A 16,338-nucleotide genomic window follows, 5' to 3' on the forward strand; every position below is an offset into this window, starting at 1 on the left:
CATCACATAGGTGAAACATAATTTACTTAATTTATTTAGGAGAACGTTAATTAATGTTTATTCATGTATATAATATGTGTTTACTTACTCATTGTATATTCATTATTTATTTACTCATTTATTTATTCGGGCAGCACGGTAGGAGAGGGGTTAGTGCGTCTGCCTCACAATACGAAGGTGCTGAGTAGTCTGGGGTTCAATCCCAGGCTCGGGATCTTTCTGTGTGGAGTTTGCATGTTCTCCCCGTGACTGCGTGGGTTCCCTCCGGGTACTCCGGCTTCCTCCCACCTCCAAAGACATGCACCTGGGGATAGGTTGATTGGCAACACTAAAAATTGGCCCTAGTGTGTGAATGTGAGTGTGAATGTTGTCTGTCTATCTGTGTTGGCCCTGCGATGAGGTGGCGACTTGTCCAGGGTGTACCCCGCCTTCCGCCCGATTGTAGCTGAGATAGGCTCCAGCGCCCCCCGCGACCCCGAAGGGAATAAGCGGTAGAAAATGGATGGATGGATGGATGGATTTATTTATTCACTGCTGTGGTACAAATAGAGAACAAACACATGGGATAGAACTGCTATGATACCAAAAGGAGTAGGACTAAATAAGCTCTGCTTCTTCCTACTCCTTTTTGGACATGCTGTAATGAAACAACAGGAAATATGTGATGTGTTACATTGTAATTGTATGCATGTTACACATAAACTGACACCAATCAACCAAAATAAATACATTTCGGTTACAGGACGATGCTGAGAATTCAACCTCATGCCACTCAAAATATTGGAATATCATCTAATATACTGGAAAAATAAATGAACAAATCTTAATTATGCCACTTCCTGTGCACCAATTGCACCATTTTTTCCAAAAGGGGTAATTGAATGAAAACGCTGGGACTGAGGTGTGAATTTTAACAAAATGTTTTTTATAGTTGTAATAAGGAGTATTGTTAGAGTATAAACATGTAACATTTCTGAAGGATTAAAAATATTTAAACATTTCAGTGTATGGTCTAATTTTAGGAAGCGGTGTTCACGGTACAGTAGTTGAATTCATGCTTTTTAAATTGTATTTATTATATATGAACAATGTGCAGGACACTTTGCATCATGAAAAAGTACATTCACAATGCGTTTATACATTTTATTTGCTGGGGACGAAAATGGCACAGATTTGGTGTAATGGCCAGTTTACAAGCCGACATTAGGGATACACTTAAGAGTTTGACAGAAGTGACGTTAAAAGCTGCATTTTATTGTCATCCATTTCATTTGATTGGTTTACTTTCTCAACTCTCTCAAGTCTGTAATTGCAGTCATCACTTAAAGTGATCACCACACAGCAGCATCATTCATAAAGAACTTGTGATGTTCTCCTGAAGGGAAGGGTGGCACTAATAAGCAAAGTAAGAAGGATGGGAGTGTTAGAAAGCACACAATAGGATGAAGTGACATGATCGCAACCTGAGCCTCGTCTTATCTTTGAATTAGCTACACTATTCATTTATATGCTAATAGGAAAGCTCTAGTTCAACGGCGGTGTAGTAAGAGGAACTATTATGATATTCCAAGCAAACATTTGTCAGCTTAGTTTGTTGTCAGCACCGGGATAATGAAGCAGCCGCAACCTCTGCGACTAAGCCTTTGCTGCTCAACTACTCCTGCAAACCGTCTTTAATTACATCTTCGCAAAAAACCCAACCACCTGCTAAAATGTCTCTCTCTGTCTCTCAACCAATTCCCATTAAATCTATTGCCTCAGTAATTGCATTGATTTGCGGGCAGCATGTATTTGTTTACTTGCTTCACAGATTACAGTTGCTGCATTTTTGCTCTCCTGTGCAAACACCATTAAGCTCTTCTCATTTTTGTGCATGAAAGAGAGATGTAACTATAAAAAAACTATAAAAACAATGTCACAGCAAATTATTTATGCCTTATATCCACAACAATGCACCAAATTGATTCAACTGCAAAGTAAGGAAATCAAATTACCATCAATATCAGCATTATTATGATAATTGCGTACCACTAGTGCTGGGCCGATACATATTGTGGGCACGATAGAAAAATGTCTATCCGGCCATTTCTATTTTTATCATTTCAAGCGATAGGCTATATTTTTCCCGGGGCATTACACTACAGGCGTTTCTCACTTTTTCTTGTCTCTCCTTCTCACAGAGACATAAAACAAGCGCACCTTTTTACATACGTCACATACTGTCGCGCGTGCAACGTCATACACTCCCGCGGAGCAGAGAGGTAGCGGTATTGGGTAACGTTAGCTGTGGTGCTAGCGGTGCTGTGCGAGTGGTAATACGAGAGAAAGAAGGTGCGAATCTGGTAACAAATGAAGGAATAATTAATTCCCAAGAAAAACAGCACAGGGTCCATCGTCTGGCGGTGGTTTGGCTTCAAGCGGGAAGATGTTGAACAGACAACCGTTATTTATGTCAAGTATGCGGCAAAAGCGTTGCTACATAAAGTAGAAGCACTACTAATGTGTAGCTTTTGAAAAGACACCCGCTAGAGAATGAAGAGTGCTTGAAACTCTGCATGTCAACATCTCGGCCGGTGCCACAGCCAACAAAATGCACTGACCCAATTGAGCCTGGCGTCTTCCATTTCCACATCAACACCGTATGAAACAAATAGTCAACAACAGAAGGAGATAACGTCCGCAGTAACCTACCAGATAGCGAAGGACATACACCTATTTGATTTCCTATTCCATCCATCCATCCATCCATTTTCTACCGCTTGTCCCGTTTGGGGTCGCGGGGGGTGCTGGAGCCTATCTCAGCTGCATTCGGGCGGAAGGCGGGGTACACCCTGGACAAGTCGCCACCTCATCACAGGGCCAACACAGATAGACAGACAACATTCACACTCACATTCACACACTAGGGCCAATTTAGTGTTGCCAATCAACCTATCCCCAGGTGCATGTTTTTGGATGATTTGATTTGCTAGTATGCAGCTCATTTTTATTTGACAGTTTTTGAAATATCTTGTGTGACATCATGCACAAAAGTGCACTTTATTTGCTTTAAACTATTGTAGTGGCGTTCTGTACAAAAAGTGCACTTTAAGTTAGTGTTGTTTTGATATGTCATCTTAGTGACATCATGCACAAAAGTGCACTAATAGCTTGTTTTAAAATGTCTCTGACAATATTGCACTTTCTGTTTTGGAAATGACATGAATGTTTGTGCCACTGCTTAATAACTGTTTAATAAATACAGTTTTGGTAAATTGACTTAGTTGTGATTTCCCTCTCTGCATGAAAGTTTAAAATGAGCATATATAAATGCAGTATGAACAAGAATGTTTTAATGTAGACACATAGAATCATCATACTGCTGTGATTATATGCATCAAGTGTTCATTCAAGGCTAAGGCAAAAAATCGAGATATATATCGTGTATCGTGACATGGCCTAAAAATATCGAGATATTAATACAAGGCCATATCATCCAGCCCTACTTACCACTATTTAGAATTGTTCAATCAATCATCACACATCTTTTTCCTTAGAAGAATGACTGACACATGTATGAAGTAATGGGATATAATGGCCATTATAGAATAACTAAATGGAAAGACATACGGTATAAAGTTGGTCCCCTCCATTGCAACAAATTACACTCTTCTGAGAAGACCATAGAGTGTATCTGTGAGAATGTTGTCAGTTTCTGGCAATATTTTTTTTATTTATTACTTTAATATTACTTTCATTATTATATTTACCTTTCTTTGCGGAATGGCTGGAAGGAAGCACATGGTTCTACTGCATTAAAGCAGAGAGAGTGGCATCCTTTTTCATAGACATTTAGGCCTTGTCTACATTAAGCCGAATAACTCCTTAAACAAATAATTATTTAGCCTAAACCCCGTTTCAGCCACACTAAACCATCGTTTAAGGTTACCCTCGGATATTTTTTTATACGGGTAAGTGCGCCGTCTATTTCTTGAATCTCCGGCTCTTAGCTTTGTATGGAGTCATATAATACCTTAAGAGAAAGCGATTGCAGCTATTTGGGATACAACACTTCTCAGACGGCAAAAGAACTTTCCAATGTCCAGGTCAGCTGTGATTCAACTTATCGAAAAACTTTGTCCATTTGTCGGAGGAGAGACAACAAGAATGTGGGCTCCCGTGGATGTGATAAAAAAAAAGGTAGCGTGAGCTTTGTATTACCTGGCCGACGAGGGAAGACTACGGAAAAATCGAATGCATTTGGACTGGCAAAGCAGACTGTATCAGTTATTGTCCGCTATGTATGTCGCAGACTCAACGTCTAGGTCCAGAGTATATAAAGTCACCAAAAAGGAATGGACAATAAAGGTGAAGGCAAAAGGGTGAGGAGTGTCCTGACCAGATATCTAGATGCCGAGATTGTTCTTTATCACATTGTTTACTTTCACGTGTCCAATAAAGATTTGATTAATTTATGATGTCTCAGGTGTGATTCACTACAATAGGGCACACTGGATTCCAGTTAATTGAAATACCACAACACTGGATATTGTTCAGATAAGTTAAACTTAAAAACTTGCACACAACGCAACACTGGAGGCGACGTGCACATTTTCTGCGCGTGCGTACTAGGTTGCGTTGCGCCGACGGACGGAGGGGGGAGGGGGGTCTTAAACGACCATAGTGTGTGTGTGGGAAAGGATATGGTTAGGTGGGATTTACCCTGGATAACCTTAGCCGGTAGAAGGGGCCTTAGACATGTGTTTGAGGTGAGGCCCACGTGTTGTCCATAACAATCCCATCCAAGTATGCCTTTCGTGGAACTTGGTACAGAAAAGGTCCAAAACATCTTTGTAAGATGAAGAATTAAGACTCAAATGGGAACTAAGCTTGTTTAATTTCTGTTTGGTGATTTGATTGAGATAATTTTTTCTTCATGTGCAAAATAGGTGTCACAATAGTGTCTATTATTTGTACATAGTGTAGTCTTTTTAGTGTGCAATATGTACGCTCCTTGTGTTAGAGCAGGGGTGTCAAACTCATTTTAGGTCAGGGGCCGCATGGAGGAAAATCTGTGCACACGCGGGCCGGACTATCAAAATCATGGAATTAAAACTAAAAAATAAAGACAACTTCAGATTGTTTTCTTTGTCTTACTTTGGCCAAATATAGAACAAACGCATTCTGAAAATATGAAAATAAAAATATATAAAAAAAATACCGGCAACGGTAAAGTTTAGATCCATGAAGGAAAGAAGAAAGTGATTGAATGTTTATAACTGAATGCATTTACATAACAATTAGTTTTCTTTTGTATTCTTTTTTTTAATGAATTAAGTAATGTTTATGACAACCTTTTTCCAAAACACAATATAGAATGGGAGATATAGCAGGATATTGCATACATTTATCATTTGTTTTCAAACCGCTTACAAAAAAGTGGGATCCCAAAAATTTACTGTGGGACCCCATTTTTATGACTAGATGTGGTCCCTGGAACCCCATTTTGACAATTCCTAGCTCCAAGTTCATGATAGTTAATCTATGACAATGCCCATCAATTTTGCTTTGTCTACTTGTTGTATGGGCTCACCGGCTATGGATAAGTTAAGTTTAGGTGTAGAAACCCATTTATGTCACGACCCAAAAACAATAGTTAGCTTTGCATATATTTAAGGCAATTTTTGTTTTGTTTTAGGCGCTATTCAGGCAGCACGGTGGGGAGGGGTTAGTGCGTCTGCCTCACAATACGAAGGTCCTGAGTAGTCCTGGGTTCAATCCCGGGCTCGGGATCTTTCTGTGTGGAGTTTGCATGTCCTCCCCATGACTGCGTGGGTTCCCCCCGGGTACTCCGGCTTCCTCCCACTTCCAAAAACATGCACCTGGGGATAAGTTGATTGGCAACACTAAATCGGCCCTAGTGTGTGAATCTGAGTGTGAATGTTGTCTGTCTATCTGTGTTGGCCCTGTGATCAATCAATCAATCAATCAATGTTTATTTATATAGCCCTAAATCACAAAAGTCTCAAAGGGCTGCACAAGCCACAACGACATCCTTGGTACAGAGCCCACATAAGGGACGTCGATGTGAATGACTATGAGAAACCTTGGAGAGGACCGCATATGTGGGTAACCCCACCTCTCTAGGGGAGACCGAAAGCAATGGATGTCGAGTGACATAATATTGTGAAAGAACAGTCCTTAGTGGATCTAACATAGTAGTGAGGGTCCAGTCCATAGTGGACCATAGTGGTGATGAGGTGGCGACTTGTCCAGGGTGTACACCGCCTTCCGCCCGATTGTAGCTGAGATAGACTCCAGCGCCATCCGCGACCCCGAAGGGAATAAGTGGTAAAAAAATGGATGGATGGATGGAGGCGCTATTCACAGCAGAGGGTAAGTCATTAGCAAACATTGACTTACAGTATTTTATTTTGCCAATGAGCCTGATTTTACTGCGGCCGCTTTGGCATCATCTCTCTGTCTCATTAAATTCTCAAGAGGTAAATTCATCAATAAGGCGGTTTTAGTGTGAGCTTTGAACCTTTTAACAGGTGCGTGTCTATTATGGTGTTTTTGCAACTGCATACATTTTTTTCTTCAGAATTTTCAACTAACTTCAAGTGTTTTAACAGGAAGATTATTTGTGATATGTACATTTTCAAAATGTGCTTTTTCTACTTTGGGAATTACAAAGTATTACAAAAAAAAACAATCTGACGTTGTTGTAGTTGTTTTTTAAGTTAGCATGCTATGATTTTACCAGTCAGACCCACATGGGAATAGATTTTCCTCCGCTCCCGACACTTCAGTTTTGACCAAAAAATGTTTTATTTACCGACTAACGATTGTGATCATAGCTACAGGATAGCTTGCAGACATTTTGGACTTCAACTCTGCCCTGGACACAGTGGCCCTATTCGAACAGACACGCACCAAACCAATGACGCAGCCGTGGCTGAACGAGACCACCCACCAGCTCAGACGTGCCTGTCCACGCACTGAGCAGAAGTGGAAAAAAGACAGTCTAGTAGATTATCAAAGGGATGTCAAAGTAGCAAAAAGCACCTATTTTTCTAATCTTGTGTCTAACAATAGCCACAAACCACAGGTGCTATTTAACACTTTCAACTTGCTTATTAATCCACTGAACTCAAACAGTGTGGTGCCTTCCTCTATTCTCTGCGAACAAATTTTGACATTTTTCACAGAGACAATGTCAATAATTAGACTGTCCATTCCCACTGCTGTAGTCTCAGTGGAAACATGTCTTACTGCCTTCGAGTGTTTTGAGCCCTGACTTAAAAACATAAGTTCATAAAACCCTCTGCATGTCCACTGGACATTATCCCATGTTGGCTTTTTAAAAAAATGTTTAACTCTATTGAGCCTCATATTATATGTTATTATATCTAGTAAATTCTTCCCTGAGGTGTGGATATTTCCCAACCTCCTAATAACATGTTGTGGTCCAGCCACTATTTAAAATTAATAACCTTGACCCCAATATTTTATCAAATTTTAGACCAATTTCAAAGTTGCCATTTTTATCCAAGGTCCTAGAGAAGCGTGTTTATGATCAACTTCTTTCTTATCTTAACTCAAATGATTCAAATGACTCAAATTTTCAGTCTGGTTTTGAATTTTATTGATTCATTGATTGAGAAGTTTATTGACGTCTTAAAGAATTGAATCCGTGTAATGCTTTAAAAAGGCAAATGGATGGCACAAAAAGCCAAAAGGCTTGTTTCCATTGTGGTCCATTAAATATTCATCACATTTGATACATTCAATAATAAAAGACATATAACCTGAAACATGTATATTAAAAAAATACATTAAAAAATTGATAAATTATGTACATATACATAGTATACATGTGAGGTGATTTGAAAAACAATATACAAAAAATGGGCGGGGGAGTGTATACACTATGTACATGTTGACTCCAAGAGTGTGCAAAGCAGAATGAGAAAATATATATACACTATAACCACATATAAATATATATACACTATAACCACATATAAATATATATACACTATAACCACATATAAATATATATACACTATAACCACATATAAATATATATACACCATAACCACATGTAAATATATATACACTATAACCACATATAAATATATATACACCATAACCACATATAAATATATATACACCATAACCACATGTAAATATATATACACTATAACCACATATAAATATATATACACTATAACCACATATAAATATATATATACACTATCACCACATATAAATATATATACACTATAACCACATATAAATATATATACAATATAACCACATATAAATATATATACACTATAACCACATAATATATATACACCATAACTACATGTAAATATATATACACTATAACCACATATAAATATATATACACCATAACCACATATAAATATATATACACCATAACCACATGTAAATATATATACACTATAACCACATATAAATATATATACACTATAACCACATATAAATATATATAGATACACTATAACCACATATAAATATATATACACTATAACCACATATAAATATATATACACTATAACCACATATAAATATCTATACACTATAACCATATATAAATATATATACACTATAACCACATATAAATATGTATATATAATAACCACATATAAATATCTATACACTATAACCATATATAAATATATATACACTATAACCACATGTAAATATATATACACTATAACCACATATAAATATATATACACTATAACCACATATAAATATATATACACTATAACCACATATAAATATATATACACTATAACCACATATAAATATATATACACTATAACCACATATAAGCATATATACACTATAACCACATATAAATATATATACACTATAACCACATATAAACCTGTTTGATGCTTCGAAGAGTTGCTGGGGATCAATTTTGGTTCAGATCAGGTCGAGGTTGACCTGAGCCATGATTTTATGGCAGTTTTAAAATTTTGTAGAGAAGTTCGAATTTTAAGGTCTGTTGGTAGTGCATTCCACTGTGTGGTGGCAAAATAGTGGAATGCATTTTTTCCCATGAGAGTCTTGAATTTGGGGGTTAAATCACAATATAGCACAGAAACTGCCCTTTTAAGAGTTTTTAATGACCTGCTTTTAGCAGTGGACTCTGCAGTCTGCAGTTCTTGTGCTTTTAGATTTGACTGCTGCTTTTCATACGGTAGACCACAGCATTATTTTACCTCGCCTTGAGTCTGGTGTGGGTATCAAGGGTACAGCTCTAAAATGGTTCCAGTCATTTTTGAGCAGCGGAAGATTTTCTTTAAACCTAGGCCAATACTCAACCTCTCAGTCTGCCCTTAAGTATGGTGTACCCCAAAGTTCAATTTTGGCACCTGTCATGCTTGCCCTGGTCGCTGTTTTTTTTAAAAAGCACAAATGTCTCTTTTCACTGTTTGGCAGGTGATTTTCAAACAGTAAGCAATACGCAGGTTTCCAAGACTACTCTGCAGAACTGTTTGCATGATGTACAAGAATGGTTGGGGGCCATTTTTTTATACTTAAAGAAAAATAAAACAGAAATGGTCGTATTTGCTCAAACAAACCTGCTGCAAGGACATGACAGTGTTATTGGTCCTCTGTCATCATCAGGGGCGCCGCTAGGGATTTTGGGCCCCATGAAAATAATCTTTACAGGGCCCCCAACACAGTGTCATTATTTTTTCTGTATTATAATTTCATCATCATTAGGGGCCTCTCTGGGCCCCCCTCCATCATGGGCCCCTAGAATCCGTCTCCTTTACCCCCCCTTTTCGGCGCCCCTGGTCATCATATTGACACTCATCAGCAAGGAGCCTTGGAGTCACTTTTGACAGCTTGCTTAAACTGGACAGACAAACCAGCTAAGACTAAATAAGCTAAATAAGCTAAATAAGCTAAGACTCCTTGCAAAAATAAAACAGTATCTTCCACCGGCTGACCAAAAAACAGACTCAAAACCAGAGGAGATAGAGACTTCTCAGTGGCAGTGCCCAGACTGTGGAACACCCTTCCAGTCTCTAAGCCATCGAGGTTAATCTAGGTTAAAAACATATTTTTACTCCCTGGCGTTCAAATCCAGTTAGGCGGAGTATCTTGGTCGTTTACATTTTTTGTTTTATACATTTTTCATTTATTTATTACATTTTAGTATTTTAGGTGATATATTCTGCACTTCTTTTAAGGTATATTTTACTATTGTATTTTATTCATCCTTCTGTGTTACAATGTAAATGTGACACGACGTGGCCTTTTTTTGTTTCAAGTTGTTTCTTATGTCTGTGCAGCACTTTGGCCGACTGGGGTTGTTTTTAAATGTGCTATGTAAATAAATAAACTGAACCGAACTGTACTGCAACATATATCGGTGTTTTGGAAAACATCAAAAAGGAAATGGATCTGTTTACACGACAGAATCTTCATTTATGTATTTAATATGTGTTTACTTACTTATGGTATATCATTTCTTTATTATTTATTTATTCACTGTTCTATAACAAACAGAGAACAAGGAAACGGGGGGAAAATGCTCTAATATGAAAAGGGGTAGGATTACATAAGCTCTGCTTCTTCCTGAAACAAATGGAAATATGTGATGCTTTACATTGTATCGTGTGCGTGTTCAAAATAAACTGGAACTGAACTGAACTGAACATGTTTCCTGAGCTAAAAATTTGACACCCGTGCTAGAGAAATCTGTAGATTAGTTCTCGTTGTGCCATGTCTAAAATAATTTCTGTGTCGGCCTCCAAAGACATTTTAGCCAGATCCACGGGTACCGTAGTAATTATCCTCGCTTGGACTTTGAAAATTAAAACTCAGTTTTGGTCTGTTTTTCCGTTTTTTGTTTCGTGGGTTTTTTAATTTTTGCATTTTATAATGAAACCAATCGTTTTTGGGGGGCATTTTCCAAAACATACACTGACCAGTTTACATGGGCCCCATGTGCACAGCTTTGTGCACTCATTAGCATGAACAGAACATCTGGAGCGCTACTTTGCAACCAAGAGAACAAAACAACAAGAACAGCTGAACAAAAGAAAGATGGCTCACCTCGCTTTGCAGGATCATGACAGCATGGTTGAAGTGGTGGTGCTCGAGTGTAGCCGAGGTGCCATAAAGCAGCGCGAGAGCTGAGCCCGTCCTGGCATGTGCATATCCAAAACACACACACACACACACACACACACACACACACACACACACACACACACACACACACACACACACACACACACAAACAAACAATAATCAGCATCCAACGTTACTTTCCCTGTGGTTGTTGGAACTCATTCAACATTCACTGGAGACACATCAGCCAAACTACACTTAAAGTGATGTTATTAGTTTGTTTTGGTATAAAATCCCTCTGACTGCCTACAAAACAGGTACACCAGCACAATACAAAAGCTACATCAACAATTCTCCCCCTGCAGCCATTCATTTTATATACAGTATCACTTGCCCTCATTAGGGTCACTAGTGAGCTGCAGCCTATCCCTGTCAGTCAATCAGTGGCACATGTAGACAAACAAACATTCACTGTGGACAGTTTACAGTTGTCAATTAATCCATCTAAGATTAATTGACAACAGTAATGAGCATGTCTCATGACACATTATCAGTATGTAATATTGTCTGCATGTCTGATAGTTGTTTGTGTGCCGTTATAGACCACAGCAAACGTTACCCAGCTTGCAAAGATTGTAATAAATTCACTACAAGAAGACAGCCTGCCGTTTCTTTTAACTTAGACAGCACTTTCTATCGATGACATGAAAGATCGAATAACAAACGACATCCTGGAGCGCGTTTGGGAGGAATTCTCATATCGTGCTGCCGGTGGTGGCCATATTGAGCATTTGTCAAGCATGAAATAAATACTCAAAGTTATGTACAACACATGAGTTCAAGCTAGGTTTTCTATTGTTTTTCATTTTTTTAAATATCGAGTGATCATTTTGGCGTAATCTTTTTGATTCAACCTGTATATTCCCTTTTTTGTTAATACACACATACAAACTGGCCCCAGGCACATTTTTTTTCTCTCAATGTGGCCCCCGAGTCAAAATAATTTCCCAGGTCTGGTTTGTAGTCTCTCAGTCCACTAGAGACTGGAATCATTTTAAAATTGGTTCCTATGATGTCTATAATCATTAACTAAGATAAGCAAACAAAGCAATTTACGGTAGCACAAATGTCACCTGTTTGTCTCAACACCCTTGTGGAGTAGACATTTATGTAAGTCTTACACAACTTGTCACTTGACTCTTGCTGAGCTGCTGCAGGTGGCAAAACACAAACAAAGTATGTAGGAGGCTGTGCGCTTGGCAGAGACGGTAGGAGACACTTACTTCGCCTGGAAAGCGTTGTTGGTGCCCCGGTGGTCCAAGTCGTGACACACGCAGCCCACTATAAGAGCTAAGATCTCTACTTCTGTCAGAGTCTCCTGAAAGCCGGCCGTCTGATTGGAAAATAAGAAAGCAAACACGTACACTCAGCGTTTGTTACTACCTTAAGCTCGGGCATTGACATTGTTCAAAAATGGAAAGGGCTCCAACGGCAGCACTTTCCTGAAGAACAAACACGAGAATGGAACACGTTTACATGACTTGGAGGAATGAGTTCAGGAGGGTATGTGCTGAGTGAGTCACTATAGAACATTGTGGAGATAGCGGAACTAATAGAAAGGCCTGCAGCCAGCTCATTACAACATTACAACATACAGAGAGGCACAGCATAGTTTAGGCTCCTTCAGGAATTTGCAATGTTGCGATTGTGCCAAACCGCGCAAATTCACCCAATCCCTGCCAATTTGGCGCGACCCCGCTACATTGTCCGAAGTCTGCAACTTCACACCACTTTTTGGCCATCGCCGTAATTTTTGCCAATCAAATTTGTCTCTGAGCAGCACTTAAACACACACCGTCTATTCCAGTGTTTTTCAACCAGTGTGCCGTGAGATACAGTCTGGTGTGCCGTGGGAGATTATGTAATATCACCTAATTGGGTTAAAAATATTTTTTGTAAACCAGTAATTATAATCCGCAAATGTGCCGTTGTTGAGTGTCTGTGCTGTTGAGAGCTTGGCAGAATAACAGTGTAATACTCTTCCATATCAGTAGGTGGCAGCAGGTAGCTCATTGCTTTGTAGATGTCGGGAACATTGTTTGTCGTGATCACAATATGCAGACGACAGCGGGAGGCAGCGTACAGGTAAAAAGTATCCAATGCTTAAACCAAAAATCAACAAAAGGCGAGTGCCGCTAAGAAAAGGCATTGAAACTTAGGGATGGCTATGCAGAACAAAACTAAAACTGAACTGGCTGCAAAGTAAACAAAAACAGAATGCTGGACGACAGCAAAGACTTGCAGCGTGTGGAGCAGACGGCGTCCACAAAGTACATCCGTACATGACAATCAATAATGAAGGAGGAAGGATAGCATCCGCACAACTTAAATAGTCTTGATTGCAAAGCAGTTGCGGGGGAATAGCGTTCAAGGAAGACATGAAACTGTTACAGGAAAATACCAAAAAAACAGGAAAAGCCACCAAAATAGGAGCGCAGGACAAGAACTAAAACACTACACACAGGATAACACCAAAAAACTCAAAATAAGTCATGGTGTGATGTGACAGGTGGTGACAGTACACCTACTTTGAGACAAGAGCTATAGTGATGCATGCTTGGTTATGGTTTCAATTCATATCCAACAAGTGCGAGAACGCCTTTTACTGTCAATATCGGCTACTGAGTTTAACTTTTTAATGTTTTCTGCTGGTGGTGTGCCTTAGAATTTTTTAAATGAAAAAAATGTACCTTGGCTCAGAAAAGGTTGAAAAACACTGCTCTGTTCAAAACTTGCATTTGCTTCTTGTGTAAACAAACATGTAACAATACATCAACTCTTTATTCATCAAACAGCACAATTGTTAGCTCAGACCTACTTCCTGTTCCTGTTTACAGTGCTAAGCTTTCTGGGTAATGAAACATTTACTTCCTTGATTTCAGTTTTATTTATTTTAAAAAGGATTTTAATTTGCAATGCTGACCTCGCAAAGAGGCAACATTTTTATGTTAGAGATGTTGAAGTGTGAGGATAATCCCTCATTGTCTCTCATTTACTAACACAAATGACTGCTATAGATCACTCTCATTAGTTCACAAATGCTCCTTTGCAGGAACATAAATGAATGTTTAAGATGGACAAACACCTGTCAAGCGTAAAATATACATGGAGAATGTCTGCTACTTGTGGACGACAAAGCAGACAGACGACAATATAGAAGCCTCTGTTGATGTTTCTTTATTTAATTATAATTATTACCATTATTAGTTATTCATTAAAGCAGTATCGTCATTTTTTGTTTTCATTGACATATCATTAAATTGACATAGACAACATGGTGAGAGAAAAACCCTTTCGGCTGTTAGGAAGTTAAAGTTAAGTTAAAGTTAAAGTACCCATCCATCCATCCATTTTCTACCGCTTGTCCCTTAAATAGGTTTTGTAATTTTGTGTCTTAAAAGTTACATAAATTAAACAAAAATCTCCTTATACCGCTGCACCCTGGTTCCATTTTTTTTTAATAAACATTAACAGAATGTGTCCCCCATATACTGTATCAGCATTTGTTGAAATAATCCATTTATTGTGTGGTAAATGCTAAGTAAGACAAATTGCAAACACATACTGTAACAGAATACGTTAATACAGACTTGAGGAATCCACCATGGTCATTACAGAAACGCTGTACTACTTTTTCAAGCCAGTGTTAAAAAAAAAATCTACATTTTTTTAAATGTCATTTCGAAGTAAAAAATACTTCATATTGTTATGTTTTATTATATTACTTATACTGTGGGAGTAAACAAAAATTATCTTTTTATTCGACCAATTTTACCTATCGTAAGCAATCATAAGGTACGGTCCAGCCACACTATTCACTTTGACTCCAACAATGATTTGAAGAACGATAAATACTGAGATAAAGTATGAGGCCATTTCTCATAATTTCCTCCCCATAGTCATGTCTAACTACATGACATTTACCACAATTAGTCAGATACATTTACACTAACAATAAAACTCACACCAATAAGTCAGCATTTCAAATCATATTTCTATTGAATCGGTGACAAATTACCCGAGGTTAAATAATGTACATATACTGTACTGATTTCACAGCTGAGTTATGAAATCCAGTACATAACATATTCATAGACTATTACTATTTATGAATCAATTGACGAGCTGAGTTCCAACAATGATCGATGCTGAAATAATTACATTTCGTTCCATTAACATCCAACACTAGAAATTCTCCTCCATGTGACCTGTTCTCATGATGATTGAGTTCGATTTTGTACAAAATGAAATGCACTGGTAAAATAACATATTATTATAAAGGCAGATTTAATCAAGTTAAGACTCAGACTACCTACACCCCTAGTGCAAAAATGCAAAATGGTGTATTCCATGTGTGGCAGTGTCAGAGAAAGTTATGCATAAGTATCTCATAGCACAAAGCTGTGGTGTATTCAAAGACCACCGAATAAACTGCAAAATCTTAAATCTTGATGAAAAACGTCCTCGATAAAACAATGACATAGACATGTAAAAATTGTGGGCTTCCTGATCACGGAGTGAGCCATCTACTCAGAGCCGGCCTTTGGCATAAACACTTGATGCGGTTTTTTAGGGCCACAACCACGAGGGGGGCCACATGGTTAAAGCAACTAGTCACTTCCGTGTTATGCAGGTGTTTGCTTGTTCTACTTTGAATTACTGAATGACTAATGGAGAATTATGCTTTGTCTCTGCAAAACTTTTATTCAGCGGTGAGTAAACATGTCCTTTGTAATATTTCTAGTTCGGTTTAGCAACAAAAACCCTTAGAGATAATTGCTAATTCAACGTTGTCATCGTGACGGATGTATGTACGCCCGTATTCATAAAACAACGGTACTAGCACAACCTTTTCCCCAAAAGTATAATGTCTAAAGAACAGAGTTTTTGTTAATTTATTGTGTTTTGTTTATTTTTTCAATTAATGATGAAGTGGCATAGCCCCTTTTTCGCCCTTGGACTTGGTTACGGCTCGGTCATCGCGTATTCTTCTTACAATCTGGGCGGTATAGCTCGGTTGATAGAGTGGCCGTGCCAGCAAATTGAGGGTTCCAGGTTCGATCCCCGCTTCCGCCATCCTAGTCACTGCCGTTGTGTCTTTGGGCAAGACACTTTACCCACCTGCTCCCAGTGCCACCCACACTGGTTTAAATGTAACTTAGATAT

The 16,338-nt window shown here is 38.3% G+C and overlaps 1 protein-coding gene across 3 annotated transcripts in view; it reads right to left on the bottom strand.

Moving 5' to 3' along the window:
• Positions 1-16,338, bottom strand: part of pde11a (phosphodiesterase 11a) — a 155,770-nt gene that overhangs the window by 34,989 nt on the left and 104,443 nt on the right. For all 3 annotated transcript variants that reach the window (XM_061971574.1, XM_061971573.1, XM_061971572.1), the window contains exons 13-14: positions 12,396-12,505; positions 11,095-11,185 (exon numbers count right to left, since the gene is read on the bottom strand). In XM_061971574.1, the coding sequence (XP_061827558.1) occupies positions 11,095-11,185; positions 12,396-12,505 (201 nt within the window). The remainder of the gene's footprint in view (positions 1-11,094; positions 11,186-12,395; positions 12,506-16,338) is intronic.

The sequence above is a fragment of the Nerophis lumbriciformis genome, linkage group LG13, assembly GCF_033978685.3.
Source record: "Nerophis lumbriciformis linkage group LG13, RoL_Nlum_v2.1, whole genome shotgun sequence".
NCBI lineage: Eukaryota > Metazoa > Chordata > Actinopteri > Syngnathiformes > Syngnathidae > Nerophis > Nerophis lumbriciformis.